The sequence below is a fragment of the Rhinolophus sinicus genome, chromosome 16 (genome assembly GCF_057876585.1).
Source record: "Rhinolophus sinicus isolate RSI-liver-muscle chromosome 16, RSI-T2T, whole genome shotgun sequence".
Lineage (NCBI taxonomy): Eukaryota > Metazoa > Chordata > Mammalia > Chiroptera > Rhinolophidae > Rhinolophus > Rhinolophus sinicus.
In genome coordinates this window covers 88157639-88177085 of record NC_142516.1, presented here as the reverse complement: position 1 = coordinate 88177085, position 19447 = coordinate 88157639, and the positions used below count along the sequence as shown (strand labels likewise).

The 19447-nt window shown below is 36.1% G+C and overlaps 1 protein-coding gene across 8 annotated transcripts in view; it reads right to left on the bottom strand.

Annotated features, from left to right (window-relative positions):
* Positions 1-19447, bottom strand: part of ZDHHC20 (zDHHC palmitoyltransferase 20) — a 50544-nt gene that overhangs the window by 4547 nt on the left and 26550 nt on the right. For 3 of the 8 annotated variants that reach the window (XM_019715664.3, XM_019715673.3, XM_019715671.3), the window contains 9 exons: positions 18455-18524; positions 16943-16975; positions 16194-16314; positions 9185-9220; positions 8079-8211; positions 4502-4628; positions 3500-3589; positions 1770-1885; positions 629-706 (listed from right to left, as the gene is read on the bottom strand). In XM_019715664.3, coding sequence (XP_019571223.2) covers positions 669-706; positions 1770-1885; positions 3500-3589; positions 4502-4628; positions 8079-8211; positions 9185-9220; positions 16194-16314; positions 16943-16975; positions 18455-18524 — 764 coding nt within the window. In that variant the 3' untranslated portion in view covers positions 629-668. Of the gene's footprint in view, positions 1-628; positions 707-1769; positions 1886-2245; positions 2291-3499; positions 3590-4501; positions 4629-8078; positions 8212-9184; positions 9221-16193; positions 16315-16942; positions 16976-18454; positions 18525-19447 lie in introns of those variants that run through there. The other 5 variants (XM_088793413.1, XR_012495632.2, XM_019715665.3 and 2 more) reach the window with 5 other exon arrangements.

Here is a 19447-nt window from a genome sequence, read left to right as displayed (position 1 = left end):
ATGCTGCAGAGCCACTGAGCTCAGATCCTGATTTGGAAACAGATAGCTGCCTCCTTGCTTTAAAGCATCAGGAGAGAGACCTGCTACCCGCTGCACTTCAACTCCAGGCTATCCAGCTCCCTCACAGCTCACAATACTTCCTGTGTCTGCTCACCGTCGCTGGGCACACAGATAAAGAACAGCGGGTCTGTGCTTTTGGCCGCAGCAAACTGCTCTTTGCCGCACTGTTCACCAAGTAAGTAACATCGCTGAACCCCTTAAGTCTGTTTCCAGCCTTTAATTTTAGTCACTCTTCTCTAAATCAAATTTCTTCAATAGTGGGCAAAAGTCACTTGTTTTTCTTAAATTAGTAAGGTACTGTTTACTGAAAAGGTTAGTTGTCCATATACCAATCCTAAACAATTCTTACTAGTTTCTTCATTAATCTACCAATAAATATTTACTAAGATTGAGCGAGGATTGGTTAGAAAAATGGGATTTAGGCTGATACCTTCCAGTTGCTCCTGAACTACCTGGTTTTGCTGATGTAACTCAAAGAGTGAAAAACTGAATTGCAAATTGTTTTGAGATGATGAAATATGCAAATAATCTGCATTTGTTCAAGGAAATTACCTTTGCACTGTCTTACCTTGCTCTTAGTCAATTGGTTAGTTATGAACAAGTGGAACTCAATTTTCTATGGCCACTGTAACATGGTTATTTGTCCCTGTAAGCACACAATTATATATGACATGACAAAAAAAAGAAGTATTAAGTTTCTGACTAAACAGCACAATTGATGATTACAGTGAAACCAACTCTCAGGAAAGCACTAAATAGGCTTATGGTGCCAACCACTTATCCTCTTGTCGAACCCAGAGGTAGGTAAAGCAGGGCTAAGAGCTAAACATCCCGTTTTATGCCTGTTTTTGTGAAAATGTCCACTGGCTTTAACGAGGTTTGGCAGCGACAACTAAGAATCCACAAAGCAGATCTTTCCCTTGACCTCACAAAGGGCTCTACTGATCCTAATGAAGATCCCAATGACATTAATTTTAAAGATTAATTTAAAGGCCGCTAAAACCCAACATGACAGAAAAATCAGAAATTCTTACAGCAAGTTTTCAAGTTTTAGGATATTTCCTAGATTTAGTACAAACTGATCTGAATGTCCAAATTACATTTCTACAGTGCCAGATGATAATGACAATATAATGTCATTACTATTATTAAGAACTACTAGTTATGTTTCAGACTGTAATGCTAGTAAGTGGCCAGACTATGTTGTAAACCCAGGTCTGACTCAAAAGCCCACTTCTATGTTATCAACTGTTCTATAATGCATCCATAATTCATGAAATGATTAAATAATCAAGGAAAGGTTAAAATATATTCACATGCATTCTTTTTATAATAAGGCAGCAAAGAGTATAATGCTTTTCAAAAAGTTATTTTCAAACAAGCAATAGCTAGGTCCTTAAAGAACAACCTTGTTGAATGTTATTCAGAATATTAAGATGCCAAAAGAACTTTATATGTCTGAGGTAAAGAAACGCATGGATGGGTAACAAAAACCACCCTGACTGTGAACAGAACAGAATAGCAGAAGCCAGTACACTTTCGCACTCAACCTGCTTCTCCAGAAAAGATACCAGTAAACAGTATCACCCCGGATATACGATACTAATTAAAAAGTTTCACATTTTAGTATTTTAAAATAGCACGTTATCCAAATCTGGTAATTTTCATTTTTACCAGGAGAAGCAGTGTTTCCCGATAACCAGTATTACCTGATCTGACAGTGCCTTCCTCAGATCCATTCTCTGTCCACTGACATTCACTGTCCAGCAATCGGTTTTTTGATTCACTAAGTGGTCTGATAGGAAAGGGTGGATTTGAGCCAATACTGAAAAGAAGAGCAAATCATTTAGTAAATAGTGTAATGCTTAATTAAGAATACTTAATTAATAAGCAGCAAATTAGTATTCCTTCTCCTAAATACGTGAAGGCAACTCGTAAGATCTCAGCACTCAGAAAAAAATTCTATCTTCAAAAGAAAAATATGCCTCCACCCCCTCACCCCCCCCATTAAAAGGCTCTCTAGACCCAAGAATCGGTACTCCAACACTGCCAATGAAAACAGGCAAAAGAACAAAGCTTCCTTCAGAGGCCAGCCTGAAACATTTTTAACATATGTTAACCAAGAGCCATACATTAGCACAAGGAAGGTGAGGGTCTATGTCTGCGGCCAGGACAGAAAAATTACCTGTCATTTCCCAAGTTTTCTGCTTTCTACCTCTGCAGTTTAGATCTAAGGGGAAAAAATGATTTAGTGATTTAGTGTAGACTTATTTTTCTAGCTAACAGATCCAGGGAGGGAGGGAATGGAAGAGCGAAAGAGGAAAAAGGAACTAATATTTGTTGTGTACCTACTGTGGGCCAAACCCTGTGCTAGCTGCTGTATACACATTATCTCAAACCTCCGCAGTGACCTGGGAGATAGGTATGCTTATCCTCACTTTATAGAGCTGGAAACGGAAGCTTAGAGAATGGAAGTGACTTGTTCAGAGCCACAATAAATGTTAGCGCTCTGAGGTCCTAAGGCCTTAGGTTCCAGGTGCTAAGGCCTATGTTCTTCCATATTAATATGCCAGCTTGGAATTTATAATCCCTTCTCCCCCACAATTAATTTCTGTAGTAAATAAGTTTCAACTGTTTCACTTTGACAGATCTGAATAACACTAATTTTAGAGAATTTAAATGCTGCTAAAACCCAAAACGATGAAAAAATCAGAAATTAAGTATCTGTACCTTCTTTAAAATTTCATTTAAAACGATTTCTCTGAATGTATGAATCAGTTTGCTTGCTGTGCAAATATGAAAAAATATCCTCTTAAGATGAATGAGAGAAAATTTTATATTTGTACTTTTGAATTCTCATTAATATTATTTTCATATTGCAGTTAAAAATCTGCTTATCAAAATAAAATGGTGAATAGAACAATGAAGAATTTCTTTGAAGAAATACAAACCAATATAATTAAATCTTGAAAGGATGTCTTAATTTCTATGAAGATGCAGTATACTTAGGGAGACCATGCTTCCTAGTTTGCCCAGACATTGCCAGCTACATGTGACTGTCCTGGTATAACTAATAACAATAAGCATTCGCTTTCTTACTCTCAGAGTGTTCTGGCTTAGATAATAAAAGTATGGTTATCCTAAGCTAATTAGGTATATATGCTTATTACCTAAGCATATTTGTTACATAACAATATAACACAGAATTAGATATAAATTATTACACATTAACCATCAGTTAAAATAATTTAGATAGAATTTCTCTCTTCCTACCTATACTGGCTCACTAAATTACTACTGTATTTATCTACAAGGTATGTATGTATTTATATATATATATATATATATATACACACACACACACACACACACACACACACACACACACACATGGTTTGCTTTATAATGAATACTGAAAGCTTAATGACAAGAAGCTCACCTTCTGGCATATTCATTTTGGTTTGTAACAGAAGCTTGCTCTGGATCCATGCCCACAAGGCGAGTCGGAAAACTGCAACCATCACCCAAACTACACAATAGAAAATATCAGAACAGTTTAAATCATATTAAATGAAATCAATGTGGTCAAACTTAACCCCCATTTTTCAGAGGCATGGTACAAAGAAATCATTGTCACTTGTCATTTCACAGAATAATTCCTCAGATTTCTAATAAAGAGGGTGATTAGCATCCACTGAAGATAAACCTCTTTCTTTTATAATTACATATATTTAAAAACAGTATCTTCTATAATACTGTATGCCAACTATACTTTAATAATAGTAAAAAAAAAATGACCTTCCCTGACTATTAAGATTATGACCCCTATGAAGATTATGACACGTCAAACAGAGGTATTCCAATGTTTGGGTAACTGAGCTGCTCGTCACAATCATTTAAGAAATCATAAAGATTCAAACTGAAAATCAAGATGTAAGTTCCACACATACTCATTCGACAATATTCATTACACAAGCATTTATGGAATGCCTATGATACTCCAATTACTATTTTAAGTGCTAAAGATCTAGCAGTGAACAAGGAAAAGGAAATCTCTGCCCCCAAAAAGCTTACAATCTAACCAAAGTACAGACAGCTTACGTTCACATTCTAAACACTGAGGCTGTGTGCGACAGTTTACTTCCAGCCAAGATGGATTAACCAGTAACTCGACCTGCTGTCGTAAACAACCAGCAAACTGAACAGTATATACAATAACTGTTTTCAAAGCAGTTAGCACAGAACTGTGGTCTGTGACAAAAGAGAACCGATCAAGTGAGGCCCAGCCTCTGCCAGGCCAGGAAGAAAACACGCGGAGTAAGGTGGTGTCATTGAAGAACGTCACAATATATCGCAGTCCCTGAATCTTAAGACATTTAACCAGAGAAGCAGAGACTATCACATATTCCATAATTTCTGAGACCTGGATTTTATAAATTACCTTGAAAATATTGGAAGTAGCCAGTATTTCTTTTCATTGCCAAAGACTTGTCTCCAATTTTTACTGTATCCAAGAGAGAACCCATTTCCATCCTGTCCGTATGAAAATGTGGGTGCGCGGAATGATTCTGTTATGTGTATATACATGAAAAAGAGTTAATCTATTTAAAATTATCGGAGCAATAAAAGTACCAATTTTCTTGTTTTATATCACTGATATCAAAAGCTATCAATATAATTTAAAATTAATACTTGTGACAATTAAAAATTCCTGAAACCTATTTCAGAAAAAATATCACTTCTGAGTATTTCATGACCCTTACAAAAAGAAAATGTCAAAATAATTATCTAATATTACTGAAAATCTTCTAAGTATGTTCAATGTATCTTATTTTTCTTTATTTCAATATTCTAATTCTTACAACTTCGTTCACTCATTTTTGTGAATTTCCACTATGTGCCCGATGGCACATTACCAGGTATTTGGGATCCAAAGATAAACTAGATGAAATTCTTACCAAAGAACCCAAGTCCAACAAAAGTACATGTGACTGACGTATGTGTGTGTATTGGGGGTGTTGGGGAGGTGAAAGATGGAGGAAGTGATGCTTGAGGATGACCTTGAACAGTGAGTAACAGATGAGGAAGCAGATGGTATTAAAGACCATTATTTCAAGCTTGGTTATCAAGTGATGTAGAGTGAGGGCTAGACGAAGATTTAAGTTTCACAGTATTTTTTTCTTTATTTAAAAATAGAATGCATTTCAGCATGTTTTAGAAGCTAAGGATAAGAAGAAGCCAGGGATAGATTGATGGGGAAAAGTTGGTAATACAGAAAAGTAATGTAAAAATTGATGGAAGAAAATCTAGAAGAAATAGGATGGCCCAAGAAGAGCTCTAAAGATTAACCTTAGATATTAGAAAAGACATCTTATCCTCAGAAGTTAGAGAGGGTGACAGTGATGGGTCTGACAGTAGAAATGTTATATGAGGTTATAAAGGTGGGAAGGTAAGAACTTACTTGTGATGACTTCTAATTCTTCTATGAAGGGCACACAAGATGGGTAAGAAAATTAGGGAGAATGGTGAATATCTGGAAAACTGTTGTGAGTGATAAGGCAACCAACCTGATCAGAAACACATTACTCCCAAAGAGAGGTGAGGGCCTCAGTGAGGCTGAGATTTTAAATCTGTAGGCCAAACAGTCTCTGTGGGAGTGAGACTGCCGTCACCAGCTTGCTACAGCCCTGACGCACATATAGATAAAATGGACAGAGGGACTAATCCAGGTCATGGGTTAGCACATGAATCATGGGAGAAAGCCTAGGAGCAGGTATAATGTGAGGGTGCTGTCGAGAATTATTAGTCATTTATTACAGGATCTGGAATGGAAAGGGTAGGAAATGAAACCAGAAGGGAAAGAAACACTTGGGAGAAGTGTTGGAGAACAGAGGACTCAATAATCTAAAAATGGAAGTACATTAAAGTACAGAAAAGGGAGAACTGAAAAGATGCAGACTGTGGTCAGACAATGGAAATTTCCAGTTGAAAATTTCAGGGGCTCTTCAGTTCCAAGTGAGGGAAAGGTTCAGTGTTTCATTATGAGAATACCAGCCACCGGAATCAAAGGGACTGCCTGTCAGGGATGAGTAGTGTGACTATAGAAACTCTTTAATGTGGGGGAACTGTCTCAAGGTGTGGAGGTGACAGCTGTGAAGAAGGGTAGAGGCGGTACCCCAAAGGATGGATCAGAGCTTCAAAGAACAGGGCACACTACTGCCAGGTGTGGAGGGCGAGGGTGTGGAGGGCGAGGCTGTAATGAGGTCTGCGCCCTTCATAGGCAGCAAAATCCATTCAGTCGTTTATAACCACTGAATTATTTAAGGAACTAGAACAGAAAATATTAGCGTACACTGCACATACAAGAGATTAATGACATCTTGTGAAATTTTTGCTTACTTTATTTACATGTTGTAAATGTGTGCACGCACTAAGTCGTGATATAAACTGATACATTTCTTCCTGCAGTCCCTGGCCAGAAATGGTTAAAGACTAAAGGGTCAATGGGTCTCCCAGGAAGCGCCCACCCTTGACACCCACACAGTTGGGTGGGGACAAGTGGCCCAGTTATGGTTAGGGCAGCCAGCTGCTACTCAGCCCCAAGCGAATGGTGCAGATGGAAAAATGGGCCGCCGTCACCACACTTAGCAGTTTTGGAATGAAGAAATCTACTTTTCCATGTAAAATCTCTAAGTTTTTAGCTGTTATAGAAGATCTTAAGCGCCAGACTTTGCAGGTAGGTTGCATTTTGTCATCTCTGAGTAACGGTAAAGAGATGGCAGGATAGTCTGTGAGGAGGATAACAAATTAATGGATATAAGGAAGTCTGTTTACATGGAAAAGGGAGGAAGGCACAATGGAACCAGAGAGTGCAACAGTAGAGAGGAAGCTGGGCAAGGAAGGCCACAAACACCCTTGGCCTGGACGCCCATCACCCCTCACATGACTCAGTACGACATGAGATCAAAACAATCCAAATGTGAAAGTGCCCAAGTCTCCATCTTTCTGTTATTAACATCTGCCCCTCCTAATTCTCCTGGCAGACACACAGCTTCAGATGGCAGCAGGGCTTTAACTTCCTTACAAAACACTGCGACAAAGCCCTACTTTGTATCCTGGTACATTAGCTGAGACTCAATATTTCAGTTATAGCAGTGGTGCTGCTTACATGCCAATAGCCCATCTGAGCAATACCACACCAGTGTGTAAGAAAGGTCTGTCTGATTATTTGAACAACTCACTGAATTCTTTCCCTGTACTTTCTCTTTTTTTAAATTAAAATTTATTGGGGTGACAGTGGTTAGTAAAATTACATAAGTTTCAAGTGTACAATTCTGTAATACATCTATATATCATGTGTGCTCACCACCCAAAGTCAGTTCCCCTTCCATCACCATATACTTGATCCCCTTCCCCTGTACTTTCACTAAAATATTGGCAGAAGAAAGACATCAATGGTGATATTTGTGATACAATAGGTAAATTTCACTGTCAACTGACACAAAGACGGAAATAATTAACCATGTCAAAAAACGAACCCTCAGCCTCAATCATGAAACATATGCTAGTCAACCGTGTCATCAATTGTGGTAAAAAAAACATGTTTTCACTTAAAGAGAAAGTGTATTAAGGATTTCAAAATTATTTTGTCAATCTGAGAATGAACTGCCTCATAACATGTAAATCTACTACCCATCTTCCACGGACTGATTTTTGAAGACACTGTGAGAATGCAGGAAACAGCTTGTATTAACATTTATAAGATATGGTGACTTCTATACTTTTATATACAGTGCACTACTGAAAACCTATATGTAAGTCAATCTCACTTCTTCAACCTTCTTTAAAATAAGGAAGCTTTCCATTTATATATGCCCATTGTTCCTATCCAGTCACAGTGAATTTTCCTACACAATTATTTTACATTTCTTTATCATCTGACATTTGTCCTTCTTTAGATTTCATATTCATTTGTGCTCATTTTCCTAAACAATTATGATTTATTTTAACCTACTTACCTATTGTTGTTCTGTTTTTTCCAACCAGCCAACAGTGGTAGCTGAAAAGTGACAGGACGCTGATGAAGAACATCGTCGACACAAAGAAAAGAAAAAGTACGTGGAATTTGGCACGTGTATCTGGGAGTTCATTCTGAGGAAAAGAAAAAAAAAAGTGTTAATGTTAAAGACAGTTAACCTCTAAAATATACTTATTATTTGATTCTTCCTAAAATTACTGAATCCACCAAAAAATTTGCCAGATATGAAGAGTAACAGAATAAATTAGATAATATATCCAAAAACATTACCAGAGTCAGAAAATTGGCATTATTAAAGGAGCTTGCTTAATAAAACGTCAGAGCCATTTAAAAAATTGCTCTTAAACATTTAAAATTTTAGCAATACTTTCAGTAATATAATTAAAAAATGGGTTCTTTTAGCCAACATTCTGCATCTATACAAGCTTTCCCCAACATCAGGATACAGAAGGGTTTTTCCCCACCAATGCTAAAAGATCTGTTATTTTAATTATAGATGCTATTAACCAGAAACTAATTGTGATAAATTTTTGTACTTTCCTAATCTCTATTTTTGGAACACCACTGCAACTATATCCATCCCTTTATCTGCTTCAATTCCTACCTTTTTTTATCCTCCCTCCATTCCTACAGAACATTTTTTAGTAATTAACAATTTTGGTAAATAAATTTAACAACAGGTATTAGTGAATGAAAACAGGTTCTCAGTTACCCATTCTTAGGGCTATGTTCATTTTAACAGAAGCAAAGTCTTAATCTAGAAGAAACGAGTATCTATTGATAGGAGGAAACTTTTCAGTGTTAGCTTTTAAAATAAAATCACGTAGGGAGATCACAGACGCCACTAGAACCTGAGGTGGTCCTGCTTGATTTAAACACTGTTTACAGGCGAAAAGGAAGATTTTCAGCATTACATAATTCTGATATTTATCTTTTTCTTCTCTCCTAAAGTTACCACAATACCTTTTAAATACATTAAGTGATTCTTCTGTCTCCCCATCTTGTGAAGCAAATGAGTATTACATAATATATTCACTATAAACATCATATGAGAGACGAGAATGTCATGACAATAATGTATTTTACCTGTGGACAACTTTCTGTAGACTTCCTGCGGCAAAGCTTGTACAAATAGAGACAATGTATTAAGAAACCAATTCTTACACAAAATTTTCCTGAACACTCGTTTTATAAATCTTGTTTTGAAGGAACACTAAGTTGTTGCTCTCTAAAAGTCACCAATAACATTTCCTCAAAAAATGCAAAATAGAAAATGGACAAGAACACTTCACTCTTCAAGCTCGTTTTAGGTACACTTTACACACTTTTCCACTCAGTTTTTAAAACCGATGTGTATCTAGGATAGAATAAAATTAACATTTTTTAGAAAATAACTTTTTTTTACAAAACTTTGATCAGCAGTCTCTAAAAACCAGATCTGACAATTTGTTATCACGTTCACGGCTATTGCAATGGCCTTCTCTGACGAGGTGACCTGCACCATCGGTCTAGTTTCAGCACAAGCAGAATGACACTTCACAAGTCAGGTCACGTCACTCCTTAGCTCCCACTTCACTGGGCAGTAGCCAGGGCTCTGTACCATCTGGGCCCATCTCCTGGACTTCCTGACAGTCTCACTCCTGTTCATCTCCTTCAGCTAGGGTTTCCAGGTGGGAATGCCTGCCCATTCTCAGGAATTTTTTTTCACTTTCCTGTTCCCGAATCCTGAGAAAAGTTGGTCAGAAAACCGGGAAGACTGGCTCCTTGAAGCCAGTGATACCCACAATGGGAAATAAATGTACTACTCACAATATTTCTCTTAGACATTTTTCCTATTTATTACTAGGGTTTCTGGGTGGGAATTTCCACCCATTCTTGGGAATTTTTTTCGCCTTTCCATTCCTGAATCCCGAGAAAAGTTGGTCAGGAAATCCGGAAAATTGGCTCCTGGAACCCAAATGGTTGGTAGTATCGGCCGTCACTTTGTGGAAACGATTCATCGTGGAGAACAGGAAACAGTTTATATCTCAGGATTCAGGAACGGGAAAGTGAAAAGAATTCCTGAGAATGGGTGGGAATTCCCACCTGAAAACTCTACCTCCAGCCACACTAGCCTCCTTGCTGCTGCTCAACATGAGATACTTTAAGATCTAACTCTTAGCGACTTTCAAATATACTTATTAACTATAGTCATAACACTGTACGTTACTTCTCCAGGACTTAATTTTGACCACTTTTACCCACTTCACCCATTTGCCACCCCTTATTTCTGACAACCACCAATCTGTATCTATGAGCTGTTTTACGCTATTTTTTTAAATGTTGACATGTAAGTGAGATCATCCAGTGTTTGTCTTTGACTTATTTCACTTAGAAAAATGCCTTCAGGGTACATCCGTGTTGTCCCAAATGGCAGGATTTTCTTCTTTTTTTAAGGTTGAATAATATTTCATTGTATATGGATACCACAATTTCTTTGTCCATTCACCAATCAATGGACACTTAGGTTGTTTCCATGTCTTGACTATTGTAAATAATGCTGCAGATATCTTTTCTAGTATTTTTGTTTTCCTTTGAATAAATATCCAGAAGAAGAACTGCTGAATTGTATGGTAGCTCTATTTTCAATTTCTGGGGGAACTTCCAAACCGTGTTCTATAGTGGCTGCACCAATTTACAACCCCTCAACAGTGCACGAGGGTTCCCTTTTCACAACATCCTTGCCAACACTTGTTTGTTGATTTATTGACTAAAGCATTCTGACTGGTGTGAGGTGGTATCTCCTTGGGGTTTTGATTTGCATTTCTCTAACAGGTAGTGAAGTTGAGCATTTTTTCATGTACGTATGGACCATCTGTATGTCCTCTTGGGAGAAATGTCTATTCAGTTGCTCTGCCCATTTTTAAATCAAAATGTTTGGGTATTTATGCTATTGAGTTGTATGAATTCTTTATATATTGTGGATATTAACCCCTTATCAGATATATGGTTAGCAAATATTTTATCCCCGTTGGGAGGTTGCCTTTTCATGTTGTTGATGATTTCCTTTACTGTGCAGAAGCTTCTTAGGATTATGTAGTCCCACTTATTGATTTTTGCTTGTGTTGTTAAATCTAAAAAATCATTATCAAGACCGATGTCAAATAGGTTTGTGTTTTCTTCTAAATTTATGGCTTCAAGTTTATGTTCAAGTCTTTAATCCATTTGGAGTTGATTTTTTTGTATGGTATAAGAGAGGGGTCTGGTTTCATTCTTTTGGATTTGACTGTCTAGTTTTTCCAACACCATTTATTGAAGGGACTGTCCTTTCCCCATTGTATATTCTTGGCTTCTTTTTCGTAAGTTAACTGAAGATATATACCTGGGTTTACTTCTGGGCTCTCTATTCTGTTCCATTGATTTGTGTGTCTGTTTTTTATGCCAGTACCATACTATTTTGATTACTACAGCTTTGTAATATAGGCTGAAATCAGGAATCGTTATGTCTCCAACTTTGTCCCTTTTTTCCAAGATTGCTTTGTCTATTTGGAGTCTTTTCTGGTTCCATACAAATTTTACGATTGTTCTACTTCTGTGAAAAATGCCCCTGGAATTCTCATAAGGATTATACTGAATCTCTAGATTGCGTTTGGAAGTATGAACATTTTAACAATATTAATTCTTACAATCCAACAGCACAGACTATCTTTCCATTTACATATCTTCTTCAAATGCTGTCATCAATGTCTTACAGTTTTCAGTGTATAGGTCTTTTACCTCCTTGGTTAATGATACTCCTGGGTATTTTATTCTTTGTGATGCAATTGTAAATGGGATTGTTTTCTTAATTACTCTTTCTGATAATCTGTTATCAGAAACTCAACTGATTTTTCTGTATTGATTTCATATCCTGTAACTTTATTGAATGTGTTTTAGTTCTAACAGTCTTTTGGTGGTCTTTAGGGTTTTCTATATATCATGTCATCTGCAATTACAGTTTTATTTCTTCCCAATATCAATGTCTTTATTTCTTTATCTTGTTTGATTGCTGTGGCTACGACTTCCAACATTATGTTGAATAAAAGTGGCGAGAGTGGACATCCTTGTCTTGTTCCTCATCTTAAGAGGAAAAGCTCTCAGCTTTTCACTGTTGAGTATGTTTTAGCTGTGGGCTTATCATATATCACCTTCATTATGTTGCAGTACACATTTCCTCTATGCCCACTTGGTTGAGAGTTTTTATCATACGGATGTTGAAGTTTGTCAAATGCTTTTTCTGCATCCACTGAGATGAACATATGACTTTCATCCTTCATTTTGTTAATGTGGTTTATCACACTGATCGATTTGCAGATGGTGAAGCAACCTTGAATCCCTGGAATAAATGTCACTTGATCATGGTACATGATTCTTTTAGTGTACTGTTGAATTCAGTTTGCTAATATTCTGTTGGTAGTTTTTTTATCTATGTTTACCTGGGATATTAGCTTGTAATTTTCTTTCTTATAGTGACCTTGTCTGATTTCTGTGTGTCAAGGTAATGCTGGTCTAATAAAACGAGTTTGAAAGTGTTCTCTCTTCTATTTTTTGGAAGTTTGAGAAGGATTGGTGTTAGTTCTTGTTTAAATATCTGGTAAAATTCATCAGTGAAGCCATTTGGTCCTGGACTTTCATTGGGAGGCTTTTGATGAGTCAATCTCCTTACTAGTAATTAGTCTGTTCAGAGTTTCTATTTCATCTTGATTCAGTTGTGAAACGTTGTATGTTTCTAGAAATGTATCCATTTCTTCTAGGTTGTCCAATTTTTAGCATAGAATTGTTCATAGTAGTCTCTTATAATTCTTTGTATTTCTGTGGTATCAGCTGTAATGTTTCCTCTATAATTTCTGATTTTGAGTCCTCTTTTTTTCTTGGTGACTCTAGGAAAAGGTCTATTGTGTTTATCTTTACCAAAAACCAGCTTTCTGTTTTACTGATCTTTTCTATTCTCCTAAGTCTTGATTTCATCTATTTCTGCTCTGATCTTCGTTATCTCCTTCCTTCTACTGACTCTGGGCTTCATTTGTTCTTTTTTCTAGTTCTCTGAGGTATAAAGATGGATTGATTGAGATCTTTATTTCTTCACGTAGATGTTTATCACTATGAACTTCCCTCTATGAAGTGCTTTTACTGCATCCCGTAAATTTTGGTATGTTGCACTTCCATTTTCATTTGTCTCAAGATATTTTTTGATTTCTTCTTTGACCCACTGGTTGTTCAGTGGCATGTTATTTAATGTCCACATATTTGTGAATTTTCCAGTTTTCTTCTTGTAACATTTCTAGTTTCATACCACTGTGGTTGGAAAAGATGCTTGATATAATTTCAGCGTTCTTAAATGTATTAAGACTTGTTTTGTGGCCTACCATAAGATCTATCCTGAGATGAGAATGGTCTCTGTGCGCATAGAAGAATGTGTATTCTGTTGCTTTTTGATGGAGCGTTCTGTACATGTCTGTTGAGTACATGTGAACTAATGTGTCGTTTGAGGCTGATATTTCCGTACGAATTTTTTATCTGGATGATCTATCCACTGATGAAAGTGGGATCCGCTACTATTATTGTATTGGTGTCTGTATTTCCATTAAAACCTGTTAACATTTGCTTTATATATTTAGGTGCTCCTATGTAGGGTGCATAGATGTTATTCTCTCAGATATCCACTAACTCCCTTCAAGCCTTTGCTCCAATCTAATCTTCTTACTGAGGTCTACCCCAATCACTCCTTTAATACTACAACCTGCCCCTGTCCTACACACTCCCACACACTTGCCAAATTCCTTACCCTACTTTTCTTTTTTCATAGCGTTTACTTTCTAATATACAATATAATTTACTTATTATGTTTGTTATTTGTCTCCCTCTTTCCAACAGTAAGTTCTACAAAGACATGAGTCTGTCTTGGTCACTGATATACTGTGTTTCCCTGAAAATAAGACCTAGCCGGACCATCAGTTCTAATGCGTCTCTTGGAGCAAAAATTAATATAAGACCCGTGGTGTGGTGTGTGGTGTGTGGTGTGTGGTGTGTGGGGTGGGGTGTGGTGTGTTATACCTGCTCTTATATTATATTAAAATAAGACCAGATTTTATATTAATTTTTGCTCCAAAAGATGCATTAGAGATGATGGTCCGGCTAGGTCTTATTTTCGGGGAAACACGATATATACCAAGGGGCTAAAATACTGCCTAGCACATTATAAGTGCTAAATAAATATCTATTGAATAAATGAAGAAAAAGGTAGATTTGAGTTTCTTAATCTTACCTTACTCATGATGAATCTTAAAAAGTTAATATTTATCCTTTAATTAATAAATCATTACATGCAAACACTGCTGAAGTTTCTGACAGAAAAATGTGAAATTGTTTAATTTGGACTTCATTCATTTGGCACTGAATCTTCTTCCTTTAAATAAGGCCACTAAAGGTGCCCACATAGGGGAATAATGGAGGTCAAAATTCATTAGGCTGAGACCAGACAGAGATGGGATACTCTTTTTAATATGCAGAAAGGCACCATAAGTGCTAGTACCCTCTGGTTTTAAACACCCAAATTTTAAAAATCTAATGATGTTTTAATGAAAATCCTTCCAAAATGTATTAGATAGTATTTCCTGGAAAAATAATTGTGGTTGATGACTCAAGGTTTTTATTACGTTCTTCACAACTATGAGAAGCAAGTCAGTGAAAAGTACCTGGATATTGGAATAGAGAGATCTCGGTTAAAATTCTGGCTTCCTATACTATTAAATATGTGACCTTGGGTAGTTACCTAACCCCCAACCTCATATTCCAACTCTAAAAATTGGAATAATAACGGCCCATTTCGCATGAACTATATTTTCTTATTTTCTGTGTTCTTGATGCGCTGGCATTTGGGGCCTTGCTGATGAGGGAGAGAATGCCCCTCCCAGGGCTATCCAATTCTTAAGAGATAGCAAGGAATGCACCTCTCATATATAAACTAATCAATCCAGAGCCCATATTCCAAACTACCTCCTCTATTTGGCTCTTACACTCCAGGAAGAAATACTCCCTTGCCTACTCACTCCAGAGCTCAGTATTGGACAACTAGGGGCAGCCTATATGCCCAGAGACTACTGAATTATTCAGACTAGCTAATCCTAAATCCGCTTTCTCTGCCTGGCCTTGTCTTTCCCGCTGAAACCACAATAAAGGCTCTGGGCTCATCCCTTCTGCTACCTAAACAACCCTGGTGCTTCCCTGTGTGGCCCTGTGTCGGGTGGCATGGTATGGCATGCCTCCTCCCTTGGGAACTATGAGTGATAGACTACCTTTTCAATGATAATCATCTCCTGATCTGTTGGCTTCACCATACCTGAATAATAATAAAACCTACATTTTAAAACACCTTCATAGAGCTTTTAGGAAGAATAAACACAAAAGTACTTTTTAATCAGAATAACCTCCCTTCAAAATTAAAGATTTAAATGTGAAAACAAAAACAATAAAAATCCCAGAAGAAAACATGGGTGAATACTTGTATAAACTTATAGTGAACAGACTATAAAGCCAGAAATCATAAATAGAAAATACTGCTTTAAAAACAAAAATCAGAAACCATAAAAGTTCTTCTTTAAAAATATAAAACTTTAATTTAATAAAAATAAAACAGGGTTATAAGATATAAATCGAAAATGTGAAAAAAACATACACAGCTCATGACAGTAAAAGCATTATTATCTATAGAGGCAAGAAAGAGATTAGTGATTATCGGGGACTGGGACTATCACTTTCATTATTGTAAAACTGCAGTAAGTTTCATCAACTCAAATAAAAGCAATTACTTCCCTATAATTGATATGTCTATTACAGTATGGCTGAAAACTATGGATCATTAAAAAGCTCACAATATCATGTTTAATATTCATTTACTTACAAATAAACAAGTATATATAAAGGTAAACATTATCCCTGTTTGCCCTCTGATCCATTATAGATTCTAAGTAATAAAATTAAAATAAAGTATATCTACTTGTAATAAAGAATGAATTCTTCATGAATATAGCATCTTAAAAAGTCTGAAATACACTTTAAGATAGAAAAAAAGACTTACCGTCCAAAATTTTATAAAGTACTGTAAAACTGTTGTAGCCACGAAAAGGCAATATAATAGGGAATACAATAAAAATAGCAGGAAGAATTTGTAATTAGAAAATCCCACACAGTTGTTCACCCTAGAAGAATAAAGAAAGTCACACTATAAAAATAAGACAAATCATAAACTCACAAAAACAAAAACTAGAATGGTTTTTGCCAGGGGCTGGGGGAAGGGGAAAATGGGAAGTTGTTTAATACGTACAGTTTTACTTTTTCGATGACAAATTTCCTCACACAATGTGAACACACTTAACACTACTGAAAACACACATCCACAATGAAGACATTGCTCCTGGCTTCCCAAATGACCCATTTCCAAGTAATAATGTAAGACATTTCAAAATGTCTATAATAAACACATTTCAAAAAACTTAATCATTATTACCTGGAAATGGGTTGTTTGGGAAGTAGGAAGCAATGTCTTAATTGTGGATGTGTGTTTTTAATAAATGCTATAAGGAATTTGGAATTTTAATGTTAATCATTCATATATAATTATTTGGGTTAATATCAGAATATATTTTAAAGGAAAACATTTTATAAAAACATGTATATACATACGAGTATAAACATGTATATAACTAGATCAATCATGATATTAAATTGACCTTGAAAACTTAGGAATGCTGAGGTCCATCACTCTAAATTCTCTCCTTCCCACCTCTCCACTCCCATATGTAATTTCCTCTGTTTTTTTATACATACCAAGGACAGTGATGATCCATCTTAAGAATACATCTAAAAAACAAATAAGCATTAAGAAAATCCATGCAGAAAGTTTTTCCAATTCTAATTTCTGATAATTTTTTTCCTTAAAAATTTCCCTCTATAAATATATCTTAGAAAAACCAACCCAATAAACATTAGGCTAGAGAAACTTTCTGATATTTCCACCATTTCTTTTATAGGTAAGAGGTCATGATTTTTGAACACCTGGAATTCAGCTGAGCATAGTTGTCTTGGACCACATCAAGTGACATTTTAATACACAGATATGGTGCAGACAGCTCTTGGTGTATTAGCTAGGCCCAGCTAACAAATCAGCTGAGGGAAATAAAATGAAATACACATGATCCCTATTTTAAACATGTGCAAGTCATAAAAATAAAACTTCAGGAGCAAATATGTTAAAATATTAACACTGATGGGCTTGTACCGTGTTTCTCCGAAAATGAGACCTAGCCAGACAATCAGCTCCTAATGCATCTTTTGGAGCAAAAATTAATATAAGACCTGGTCTTATTTTACTATAATATAAGACTGGGAATATAATATGTAATGTGATAATAATACAATACCCTATACTATAATATAATACAATACAATACCGGGTCTTATTTTACTATAAGACTGGATATAATATAATATAATATAATATAATATAATATAATATAATATAATATAATATAACACCAGGTCTTATACTAATTTTTGCTCCGAAAGATGCATTAGAGCTGATTGTCCAGCTAGGTGTTATTTTCAGGGAAACAGGGTAAATGTTCTTTTGTCCACATATTTTATAAAATTCTATCCCATGGATAAGCACTACTATACTTTTATAAGCAGAAAAAAAGAATCCCAAAATTTGCCTCCCTGCCAGAATGTGTAATCTATATTTGTATAGACCACAGATCACCTCAAATAATATAATAAATGAGGAAGTAACACCAGAAAGCTAAAGTGCTTGTCTAACTCAAGTTCAAGCATTAACTGGGATTCCCAAACTAGAGATCTCTCCTTCAACACACTACCTTCTCACAAGTACACAAGGACTAAAATCTTTCAAATTTTTCTGGGAACAATGTTACAGATGGGAATTGAAAATGATATTTTTGTGGTTTGTTAGGCTTTAATATCAACATTAATAATCAAAACAAGAAAACTGTCATTTTGGTCTTTTTAATCCAGGAAATAAAGTTATCATTCTTAAGGGGGTTATTACTTGCTCGTCTATATTATATTAAGCATGAACACAGGAAGTATGTTAAAGAAAATTCTGTCAATCTTTAGAGGAACTGTTATCAAAGATTGCTCCAAAGTATATTGTGGATTATAGGAATATTTGTTAGGCTGCTCGTATGTAGCAAATAATGGGAGAAGATAGAGTGTTTTTGTTATGTATAAAGCACGTAAGATGTTCCTGCCCCTTCTATTCTCCCTTCACCCATTTCCAGTGCTGGGGTTAAAGGAAAGAAAGCAAACAAGGGTAACACTTACATGTCACATGCTGAGCAGTGATGCGCACGGTCAGGTTTAATCAGCTGACATCTCTCACAATACCTGATGGCTACATTTAAGAATTAAAAGGAAGTTGTTGAAGGATGTAAAAGTTTAGTTAATTTAACTAAAATGTGCTTTCATTTGTTGTATGAACAACTCTGGAAAAACTGACAACTAATAATTCTGTCATCAGGTTTGATACCAGTTCTCCCACTTCCTAGCTGGTGACCTTGGGTGAGTTGTTTCTAAGAGCCTCAGTTTCCTCCTCTGTAACTGCAAGTAATACCAAATGTAATGAACTATTGTGCAGATTAAAAGGAAACCTTCTAGAACATATCAGATTCTCAATACAGCAGTTATCATAATAAAATACTGTTATTTCTATTATTATTTCTAATAAAATATAAAGTCAGACTCTACGATGGGAAAAATTGGTGTGGGGGAAAAAACCAGGGAGATTACAAAGTGCACAAAGAGCTATCGTGGAGAACGCCCAGGGATGGATTCTTCCATAGACATCTCCTGAGTGCTCCCTTAGTGAGACACTGTTAGGAACCGTGGGAGAATGCCTGACTCCAGAGGCTCAGGATATAGTCAAAGTGGTGAGATGAGCACAAGGAACAATGAGGCAGTGACTTGTGATATCCAAGGTAAGCATCGGAGAAAGTCAGAGACGACTTTCAAAATCACTTCGTGTTAAAGTGGATAAATGGTTTGAAGAGAGGTGGACAGTGAATTCAAACTTTCAACTGGATTTAGAGATGAGAAAATCATCTTTCTAGGCAGAGAAAAAGACAAAAAAATAAAAGGCAGCGAAGGACACAGTGTTTTAGCACAGAATTGACACAGGAAAACAGTGTAGGAGAAAGCTAAAGAGAAATGCTGCTGGGATCCAGACTGTGCAGGGGTGCAGGTTCAGAAAGACACGTTTTGTTTCCTGAATAGATAATGATACGTCCACATGATTGGAAAACGCACAAAGGGGAATAC